Raw genomic sequence first — 11,968 nt, forward strand, 5'->3', positions numbered from 1 at the left:
GTATAGTTTCTCAAGCACTGATATTAACCTTTAGCCTGCTGGCAGCAAGTGATTCTGCCTTTGCGACCAGTGCAGACCAAGATTAGCCTGCACATCCGTGCAGTCTAATCATGGTCTGCACTGTTCGCTATTCAGTTGGCAAATTTTAAGTAAACACCCCTTTGAATAATAAATGGTATTGCCCAAATTGAATGATGGACCAGTTCACTTTAGAAATTTAGCAGGGTAAAGGTTAAGGTTGTGGACCCGTAGTGACACTAGGCAATTTCCGTGCGATTACGCGGTCTCATCAACCAGCTCGGCATTCTTCAGTTCGTAAATATAACTAAACGTGCACCTGGATTACGCGGTCACATCAACCAGCTCGGCATTCTTTAGTTCGTAAATATAACTAAACGTGCACCTGGATTACGCGGTCACATCAACCAGCTCGGCATTCTTTAGTTCGTAAATATAACTAAACGTGCACCTGGATTACGCGGTCACATCAACCAGCTCGGCATTCTTTAGTTCGTAAATATAACTAAACGTGCACCTGGATTACGCGGTCACATCAACCAGCTCGGCATTCTTTAGTTCGTATAATATACATACTATAAAACGTGCACCCTGGACTACGCGTGCCACCGACTCAACCAGCTCGGCATTCTTTAGTTCGTAAATATAAGTAAACGTGCCACCTGGATTACGCGGTCACATCAACCAGCTCGGCATTCTTTAGTTCGTAAATATAAGTAAACGTGCACCTGGATTACGCGGTCACATCAACCAGCTCGGCATTCTTTAGTTTGTAAATATAACTAAACGTGCACCTGGATTACGCGGTCACATCAACCAGCTCGGCAGTCTTAAGTTTGTAAATATAACTAAACGCGCACCTGGATTTCCGAAAAAAGACGGAGAATACCGGAATAACATACTGAGATTACGTAAATTGCCGATTATCACAATTATCAAGCATTGATATTAAGGTATCCGATCCACAAATGGGTAACATTTCGATGTCTGGTGACCCCATGTTTTTTTTATATCATTTGAAAGAATACTATAAAGCAAATAAATAAAAATTCTATAACATATTTTGGAGATTCAGTTCATTAAAACTAACAATTCGGATACTGATGCTTCAGTTTTAGATTTACATCTCTCTATTTATGACAATATTATACATACCAAAATTTATGACAAGAGGGATGATTTTAATTTTAGTATTGTAAATTTTCCCCATTTGGATGGGGATGTACCTCAGGCTACATTTTATGGGGTATATGTTTTACAATTAATTCGGTTTGCCAGAGCGTGTAGTCATGTCAATGATTTCAATGATCGTAATCAAAATATTACAAGTAAATTTCTTCAACAAGGCTACCGTATTACAAATTGCGTAAATATTTTGCTAAATTTTACTATCGTAATTCTGATTTGGTTTTAAAATTCAATAGTAATATATAGACACTTTTGCGAGAAGGTATTTCAAAACCCGTTTTTATGGGGATGTGGTTTACAAACTTCGTATGATCTTGGGTAATGGTAATTTTCCAACTGTATTTGGTAAAATTATAAAACGTTTTATTAAAAGAGGTTACGGCCCAACTGTTTTGAGACATACCGCATGTTTAGTGTTCAACCCGTTTACAGTTGGACACTATGCTTCCCTCTTTGATTGTGTCTGACGGAAGAGGGGGAGGACTCTATGATAAGCAGTTTTTAAATCCCACCAGGACTGAACTGTTTTGATATCTGTCTTTTGGCCTGTTTCGTCGGGCCCTTAAGGGTGTTTCTCTTGTTGCTCTGTCTTCTGCAAAGGCATTGAGTACATACGTTTTTGGTTCTTAAGGTTTGTTTTTTATATATTTATACACGAGCATTTTTGTGTTTTACATGACATGCCTTTGTTTACGTGTGTTAGAGATTCACTTGGAGGGAATTACTTTTATTTACACTGTCCCGTGTCTTTGGAACATGGTGGGGGTAAGAGTGAGGTTGGGTGCGCACCATAAACCGGTTTAAGCTCCCCAGTGGTGTTTTTGCCACTGACCGTTCCAAGGCGGCGCCCCACTGTGTTCCTTTGTTTGTTCGTTTTATCCTCGTGTGTTGGCTTTGTGTGCGAGTGTGTGTGCGTGTGTGTGTGTGTGTGTGTGTGTGTGTGTGTGTGTGTGTGTGTTTGTAGTGTGCACGTCTGCGTGCTGTTGGTTTCGTTTTGGGTATGCTCGGTTTTTGGTACGTGGCATTCCCTGTTTGATATTTGTCTTTGTTTTTTTTTTGTCATGTAATTTATATTTTCTTTTTCAGTAGGCATTACACTTTCAAATGATATCAAAATTATATGAGCTTACCAGGCATCAATATTTAATATATTTTAATAGCACTGTTATATACAACTTGCTTATTTGTGGATCGGATACCTTAATTCATGTTTAACATACGCAGCAGTTACCAAAGCATACGACAATGCTATTGCAGATATGGTAATATTTGCCAACAGTTTTAGCAGTGCATAACCACATTCAAGTTAATTCACGTTTTATTACCTTTGATGGATGATATGTTACTACCTTGGAAATATGACATTTAATTACCTTAGAAAGATGACATTTTATTACATTAGATGGTTGACATTATATTACCATAGACAACTGACGTTATATTACCTCAGATGGATAACTTTCTATTACTGTATGTAGAAGACATTTTATTATCTTAGATAGATGACATCTTCTCACGTTAGACGTATTGCATTTTATTATTTTGGATGGAAGACATTTTATTACTTTAGATGGATAGCATTTTATTACCTTAGATGGAAATTCTATTAACTTATATCAACTTAAGCTGCATAATGTTCTATTACCTTAGACGGATGATATATATATTATCTTAGATGCATGAAAATGCTTTCATTTGCTCCAGGTATGGATAGAAGCAACTTTAATGGCATTCTATACGTTGTCATTTGGATGGGGAGTCGTTGTATTGCTCGGATCACATGCAGACTTTAAGGAAAATTGCCTAAGGTCATAATTTACGTACTAGGGCAGTATGTTAGAAATATAAAAGTAATCATAATCAGTTAAGAAATCAACGGCTATCAAGCTATTGCGAAAATAGAAAAATCCATTGTCTAACACAAAATATTTAAGTTTATGTCATATTTTGGTGTTTTGAAATGTTCTGTTCGAATCCGCTATCAGCGAACTATTTACTAAACGTGTTCAAAAGGCATTTCTAAAACACTTACTGTCATTTGGGTCATTTTCGTGTTGGCTTTTATAGACGTGGCGACTACTGAGGCAACCGAGGCACTTGCCTCGGTAAATTTTTCTGCCTCTTCTGCCTCGATCGATTTTCCTGCCTCAATTGATTTTTTGCCTAGCCATTATTTTTGGTCCCCGGGTTTGGTTTTGCTGTATGAAATACCGGCCGTTCTTGAAGAATCTGATCTCGGTTTAGAAAGTATTTTTTTTCAAACAGATTTGAGATAAAAATATGGAACAAACTACAGCATATATCTACGACGTCACACCCTCGCGAATATTAGCAAAAATTAAACACTTACGAATATTACCCAATCTGTAGTAGACTTCTAATACTGTAGGATTTAACAACATTTACAGATTAAAATGTGATCTTTGAGACGTATTTAGTCTTTTCCGCATTTTAATTTTATTTCTGAACTGTATCAAAGTTTTGTAACTAACTATTATTTTGACAATACACATACAAACATAATTGTCCAAAATGCATAAACGACGTTATATTTTCTCCTTCTATACAGAACTGCTGTTATAATACCAATCATTGACATGAGTATGGCTGTTTTCAATGGAATGGTTTGCTTTTGTGTACTTGGAAATATGGCGCATGCGTACAATGTCCATATTACAGAGGTTATCAATGCAGGTAATTTTTCAAATCACATATCGACATATGTATGTGAAATAAGGCGCATGCGTACAGTTTCAATATAACGCAAGGTAATTGTATGAAATTTAAACTGACGTAATCAATGCAGGTAAAATATATATTCTGTTAAAGTATTCATTCAAGTTAAATCATCTTGTGTACTGGGAAATATGGCGCATTCACACAATGTTATCATTATCAAGACAGTTAATGTTGACATTGTTCGAAAAACGTAATATTTCCAAGTATACGAAACAGGTTGTCAATGCAAATAAAATGTAGAAGGTTCAAGTTATGTTACCTCGCGTACTTGAAACTATGGAGTCTTCGTACAATGTCATCATAGAATAGGTCATGAACAAAGGTCAAGTGTATATATTTCAACTGACACCGCAGTGTATGCCTCTTTTGTATTATGGTAGCATTCCAGATACATGTTTATCATTCGACTTGGAAATAGGACATATTTTTGTATTGAAGCCATTTCAAAGGTTTCCAATGCATGAATAACGCGTGTTTAAATATCAGTAGAATCCCGAGGGACCAGTTGGTTCAAATTGTTTTTCGTACTTATTTAATGATATACTAACAATCATTATTTATAAGTTTGAGTTTAAAGAGAATAAAAATTAGCCTGCAGTTTTAAAATATTGAACAGACGCATTTTGGTGTATCCGTTTTTATGTGTTGCCTGTTATGGATATCTAAAACATGTTTACAGGTTTTAGACAAGTGGATAGTACGGATACCGGAATTCATGAAGGCGTCAAGACGCCATCATCACATCTTTTCTGACGTTATATGTGACACAGATTTATTTCACATCTGCAGAACCCTTTTTGAGCTCCTGCTTGTGTACGTTCAAAAACGCATGCTGTCCCAATAATATTCTCATCATTCCATTGCAACGCTCGTTTTGCTCTAATATTTGCTCTAACAATTGTACTAAAATCAGATTCTGCAATGGTGTAGAAAAAATGTCATCATTTATTTCAGGTATGGCAACGGGAATGGTAGCTTACGTCACAGCTTTGTCTTCTTTCCCTGTTCCACAGCTTTGGTCTGTGTTGTTCTTGGTGTCCGTGCTTTTTACAGGTATCGACTCACAGGTAATACTAATACTACCCAGGAAGTGGACTTGAAGGTGATTCAAATAAGCTTCAAGCTTTCCCCACACTTTCTAAATAGTAAAACCCATTTGAAAAACACTCGAACTCATCTAGGTCTTTTATGAAGTTGTATCACTGCATAAAATTATAAGATAACTTTGAAAACGCAAGATGTCGCCAGCAATTTGGAATGAACAATTTGTTTACGTCACGTGACTGGTTAAGGCCAATGAAAAGCAACGTTACAATTCCTGTGTTAATGTTTACTTTTTCAGATGCTTCTGCTAGAAATGATAATGCAGTTCATAGGAGATGTTTTCCCCAGGGTGAAGTCGGGTTACAGGGTTAGGGCCCTCATTGTAATATCGAGTTTAATGTTTCTACTTGCATTACCTACATGCACAGGGGTAATTATCATTCGTAGTTTTACGGTCGTTTTTCCATCAAATTCCGGCAAGTTTCTTCTATTCTTTAATGGGATAATGGTTTAATTTCTTCATTTTAAGTTTCACATTTATGCTCGTATGATTCTGATTAAAACATTTTCCTTTCATTCAAAATGCAATTAAATTCAAACTATTTAATGACTTTGATATAAAAGCAAACAGTCAAAGACTTTTGTTCTATTTAAGAAGATGTACATACTTCTATACATCAAATTACATGGCGTTTGATTTTGCTCGACAAAGACTCGATTATTTATCATTTATAAATTTAAATTGCAGAGCGGCGGGTATTTGTTTCTGTGGCTAGACTGGTACAATGGGGCGTGGGTTGGACCAATTGTTGCCTTTATAGAAGTGTTCATTGTTGCCTGGATATATGGTATAAGTTCTTCGCAGTAATATTGTTACATATTGGGAATGGCTGATATAAAATCCACATGCAACATCACAAACCAAAAACTCGTGTAATTTCAACTGTATGTTAATAAGTTAAGGCAGCTGATCCGTAAAGACGCTCGGCAATTTTCGTGTGATTACGTACTATCGTTAGGTGGTTCGGCATTTTCCGGACGTAGAAAATGGTTTTCCATATAAAAATAGTAAATGTCGAACTCGCATACGGAGAAAACGTATTTTGTCGATTATTAGGGATCCACGGCTAAATTTTTACAATGAACTTGTCCATCTTCCAATTTGGACAGTACCATTAACTGTTAAAAGGGGTGCTTACCAAAATGATACTGACTGAATGGCGAACAGTGCAGAACATGATCAGAAAATACCGACGATATGCACAACTAGACTTGGCATTGAACACTCTTGTTAAGTTTGGTGTAGATTCATTCATTGGTGTCGGAGAAGTTGCGTCGACACTATTTGTGACAGACAGACAGATAGGCATCACTAAATCAATATGTCTCCCCCACTAAATGTGGGAGACATAAATATCCAAACTAGATAAAGACTTGAGCAAAAATATAGGACGAATTTTGTGTTCCTGAAGTAAAATTGTAATGTTTTGTATATAATTCTCCTGAGTAAATATACTAAGCTAAGTTAATTAGGATATGCAAATCTTCGAGAATTTTGACATCTGTGTGTATCTTTTATTTAAGCTCACCTGAGCATGAAGTGCTCATGGTGAGTTTTTAGGGTTTTGGATGTGCGACGTGTACCGTTCGACTGTAGTCAATAGTTACTTTGTTTGCGCTCTAGCATCAACATTTCTAAAGTAATCTTATACAAACTTACAAAACAATGTACGAAGCTATAAGAAAATCAAAGGCTTAATCGGATCACAATGGGTTAGACCCTTTGTCAAAATGATACATTATTTAGTCCTATTTACATTCAAGCTCTTTCATTTCACCACTAATCATAATCACATTAGCCAGAATATGTATAGCCTTTAGATATCTGTCGAATTTAAGTATGGGCTAAATCAAACTTCTAAGAGTGAGGTTGGGTGCGCACCATAAACCAGTTTAAGCTCCCCAGTGGTGTTTTTGCCACTGAACGTTCCAAGGCGGTGCCCCTCTGTGTTCCTTTGTTTGTTCGTTTTGTCCTAATGTGTTGGCTTTGTGTGTGCGCGTGTATGTGTGTGTGTGTTTGTGGTGTACTGGCTTTGTGTGTATGTGTGTGTGTGTGCGGGTGATGTGCACGTCTGCGTGCTGTAGGTTTCGTTCTGGGGAGGCTGCGTTTTTGGTGCGTGGCATTCCCTGTTTGATATTTGTCTTTGTTTTTTCTAAACCCTCAGTTATGGCACTTGCTTTATACAAAATTCCAGTATGTCACAGTAGCACATGCATTGCTTCACCATTCCTTGTCGTACATAATAAGTATATAACAAAGGTATTGTGCAAATCACATGATGGGTCAGATTGAATCAGTAGGTCTTTAGTTCCGTACCTTTGATAGCCCTCAGTTATGGCACTTGCTTTATACAAAATTCCAGTATATCACTGTAGCATATGCATTGCTTCACCATTCATTGTCGTACATAATAAGTATATAACTAAGGTATTGTGCAAATCAAATGATGGTTCAGATTGAATCAGTAGGTCTTTAGTTCCGTACCTTTGATTTATCAAATATGTCATGCGTCACTATTCGAATACGGCCATATATTTTAACACGGTCCAGTTGTTTTCATAGTTTACAAAGAAGACGTTAGTATGCAACAAGTCACAGTTTGTACTTCACACTTATTATGTTATAGTGTCACACGTCATAGCGGTACACTGGAAAAGGAAGCCACACAAAACAGGCAAATATTTGGTGGATATCAAAAAGGATGTACATAATAATCCTTGATGACGGGTTAGAATTGAAATAATATATCTCAAACAATGATTTGCTCTTGTTTAGATGTGCATTATTATATCACTCGAGCTGTGCTCCATTAATATAATTCCTTCGCATCTGTACAACGACAAATCACTGTTTGGGATATATATCTTTTCTTAAACAAAGAAGACTGAAACTGTGACGTTATAGTTCAACAAAATAAGTGTTTGTTCGTCATAATTATTACGTCATCGCAAATCGTTGGAAAAGAAAAAAAAATAACATAAAAGAAATAGGCAATTACTTGTTGGATATCGTCAAGGATGTTAAACAGTGATTTTCTATGGAATAAAATCATTGTCGTTCAGAAACATATTGTTATATCACTGTACCCAATGGTCTAGAGTATCACTGATTAATAAGTTTAAAGTGTGTTTCATCGTTTTAGCAAGCCAGCTACTTCATTTCTTCACAAATCCTGGGGCAGATTATAGAATTTTCAGAATCTTATAAAAAAATTGCTCTACTTATCACACGCCTATTTCATCAGCAGCCTTTCTCCAAAGAACAATATGGCATTAATCACACACCCTAAGTACTCAGGTGAGCAGGTATAAAGCCATCATGACCCTCTTGTTTCTTTCTTATCACAGGACTGGACCGATTTAATGACGACGTATATTTGATGGTAGGAAAACCTATTCCAGGAATTCTGAGATTTGGACTCGCATTTGTGTCCCCAATCGTTGTTGCGGTACGTAAATATATTAAAATAAAATGTAATCATGAATGTACATAATTCGTATTGTAAGCGTTCAAAATAGATATTATAATTACCAAAAAAGTGATCATTAAGTGTACAAACCTGAGATCATGTGTATAAGAATAATTTCATGAATGCATAGAATTTTTGTCATAAGTATCTAGATTCTTATCGAGAGTATACGAAATTAAGATCATAGTCTTACAAAAATTTATATAGTTTAAGTGTGCGAAATTGCTATTTTAGTTGTAAAAATGAAATATTATGTATTAATTTTGTTATCAAAAATAAGTACCAAAAGTGTGCATTTATGTGTAATTTACCATTGTAATCATGCTGTTATGTAACCTATCTTGGTGCGTCTCACTTTGCTGTGAAGGTTTTAAGCTCTTTTCGTATTGTATGTGTTACTTACGTTACAGCAGAGTCCGTCGGTATTAATTCACATTCAAATGATGTACATGATGATGAGACTGAAATAGAATTCATGTATCTCTTAAAACTGTGTGTCAATAACAGTACACGCGTTGAGTGTTTAAAACTATTAACACTTAGACTGTTTTGCCGCACCTCAAGTGACAACTGACTAGTTGCTTTCTGAGCATCTGAGAGGGAAGAATTAGACAAAATTTCTAAAGGCACGTTGTCCTAGTAAACTGTAATTCCTTGTAATTATCTTTTTTTTTTATTTGTATAATCATGTAGTCATCTTTCCAGGTAGCATTCTTCACAAGTTTGGTAGAATATGTACCGCCTAGGTACGGCTCATACTCCTATCCTACATTAGCAAGAATCCTGGGCTGGGTGCTGGTTGTTTTTATCATGACGCCTATCATAGGACAAGCTGTCTATATTGTACGGAAAACGGAAGGCCCTTTTAGGAAGGTATGCTTCAGACCCAAACTAATCTTTAAACAGAACATTACCGCCGACAGTTTAACATCGCAACGTTGTAGCATTTAGCTGTATAAGGGCTGAACACCAAACATACTAAGTGGCTTCTTAAAATCGGCTCGAACGTTCCGAGTTATACTTTAACAGTACTAGGAAGGAAATTTCTTAGTTTTTGAACACGTTAAAGTTTTGAAGATCTTGAAAACTTTTTATAAGTTTTCAAAAACATTTCAAACGTACGAGGACCCATTGAGGAAATGATACATAGCTAAAGGTAAATTTCAGCTTACAGAAAGGACATTCATTGACGTGTTATTTTATCATTTGTTTTTTTCCTTTTCTCCAGAAAATGGCTGGCCTCCTTAAGCCATTAAATACATGGGGACCACACGAAGAAGCGCATGAAGCAAAGTATCAATCAAAGAAATCAAAATACAGTAACAGGACATTTCAGGATTTGTTTTATTACAACTTGTTTGGGAAATACAGACAGTCCTCCGCTATGAATGTTGTTTTTGCTCAAGAATTGGACAATCTGAAGACATAACGAACAGAATGAATATACTTGCATACTAAATAAAATGAATTCGGTTTATATTTGCGTTAAACTTTATTCTGTAACACTATTTACTCTATCCCCACTTTCCCTGCAATCTATCGGTGAGTCCAACAGTGACACGATGTGTAACTTTTAAATAACAAAATTGTTCATGTCATATAGATACAGGGAAATATTCATACGTGGGTGCGTGCATGTGTTCATGCGTGCGTGCATGCATGCGTCCGTCCATCTGTCCGTCTAATTTTTGTCCAGATCATAACTTCGTCGATTATTTTGAAAATGTTTTATGCTTTACTCAGTGAGATCGATTCTCGCGAGCAAATATAGGACCTCTATCCACACTTGACTGACGGGGTTAGACAAAGGTCGTGCTCACAAAAATCAACACACTGAGGCAAGCATGTAGCATTTTCCCAATGTGGAACAACAAAAATTAAACAGACGGATGTTGAGAATGACGTCACACCGACACAATTTTAGTCATATAGCGGCTTTCCAGCTTTTGATGATGGAGGAGACCCCATGTTCCCGTGTGTGCATTATTTAAGGGAAGAGATAAAATGTCATGTGCAGGAGATGAGATGCGCGCACGAGATAAAATGTAGAACACACAAGATGAATTGTCATGTGCTCGAGATAAGATGTCATGCGCTCGAGAGAAGATAATTTAATCTAAAATAAATGTATTTTTCCTAAACATAAAATCGCATAATACAGTGCTGGTATCCTAAAAATATTAACACTGTCTTTTTCCTAAACATAACATCGCATAGTACAGTGCTGGTATCCTAAAAATATTAACACTGTAAAGTTCGTTCTTGTTTGTAGACAGGGATTTTTCTATAAGGAATAAATACATTAAAAGTATGTCAACATTAAAATCATTTGCAACTTTTTTTTTCCAACAGGACGAAATGCTTAAATTGGCACATTGTCGTGACCGCGTGCAGGGCATACGCGCAATATTAACTGAGAAGGTCGGAAAAAAGTGCTAGTGTAACTAACAGGTCAAAATAATAAACTCATTGTCATCAAATTTTGATAGGAAATGAAAATGTACTTTAGCAAATGCAATTTTAGTATACGTTTCAGTACTATTGTTAGTGCACATATAAGAGTAGCATTTCATTTCTAAATTTCATAGTTCTTTAAACTCCCGAGTTATCGAATTCAGAATACGACAGCTTGTGCAAATTCATTGTTCACGCTTAAAATGTAAAATATAAATCTGATAAGTTATACTTGTAGCTATGTGTAACGGGCAAAAAGATGGAATATATTTGTAAAAAATAATGCAAGTGTTTTTTTTTTTTAACATTCATAGAAGTTCACTGCACGTACGTGTAACAGTATGGGATCGCATCGATATTGCGTGGAACAACCTTATCGAATGTATAATCAAATGCAATAACACACTTTTCCCAATTGCTATGAAAATGAGTTAATGCAGATGCTGCGTGTGTTCTTTTCATTCAATAGACATTTTTTATTTATTCTAAAAACAAAGTTGTGAAATGCAAGACATTTTTCACTTTTGTTCAGTGGTTTATTCCACTTAAAAAATGATTTTTTTTCAGTAAAAAATGTTCTAAATAGAAAATAGAATAGAATTCTTTTATTACCCCCACCCCCACCGCAGGAAGAGTACATAATATGTTATACATACATATATATATATTTAACATAAAGTAATCGTTTAAAGAACAATACATAATACAAAAATACTTAAAGCTTGATACTTTGGTATTTCTGTCATATGCTTATACAAACAAACCGTGAGTGAAAACGTTTTGTGTCTGTTCATCCATATTATTCTATTGACGCAACGTTAATTAGATAGAGTTTTATTATATGCGTTATATTTTGACGTCACTTTTTACTGACGGATATGTTTAATAAACCATTAATTAAAAAAATAACTGGATGGTAAAAGTACTTAATTTTTTTATATTCTATCAAACATAAGTCTATCTTGGAAATATAAAAACTTGGCAAAAAAAAATCA

General features: G+C 35.6%; 1 protein-coding gene across 2 annotated transcripts in view; it reads left to right on the plus strand.

The window, feature by feature from the left end:
• The window catches only part of LOC123533827 (sodium- and chloride-dependent glycine transporter 2-like), a 40,608-nt gene extending 30,612 nt beyond the window's left edge, over positions 1-9,996 (plus strand). For both annotated transcript variants that reach the window (XM_053518975.1, XM_045315738.2), the window contains exons 7-14: positions 2,911-3,014; positions 3,776-3,900; positions 4,900-5,012; positions 5,288-5,419; positions 5,738-5,837; positions 8,398-8,498; positions 9,225-9,392; positions 9,748-9,996. In XM_053518975.1, coding sequence (XP_053374950.1) covers positions 2,911-3,014; positions 3,776-3,900; positions 4,900-5,012; positions 5,288-5,419; positions 5,738-5,837; positions 8,398-8,498; positions 9,225-9,392; positions 9,748-9,948 — 1,044 coding nt within the window. In that variant the 3' untranslated portion in view covers positions 9,949-9,996. The remainder of the gene's footprint in view (positions 1-2,910; positions 3,015-3,775; positions 3,901-4,899; positions 5,013-5,287; positions 5,420-5,737; positions 5,838-8,397; positions 8,499-9,224; positions 9,393-9,747) is intronic.
• Positions 9,997-11,968: the final 1,972 nt, after the last annotated feature.

The sequence above is a fragment of the Mercenaria mercenaria genome, chromosome 12 (genome assembly GCF_021730395.1).
Source record: "Mercenaria mercenaria strain notata chromosome 12, MADL_Memer_1, whole genome shotgun sequence".
Taxonomy (NCBI): Eukaryota; Metazoa; Mollusca; class Bivalvia; order Venerida; family Veneridae; genus Mercenaria; species Mercenaria mercenaria.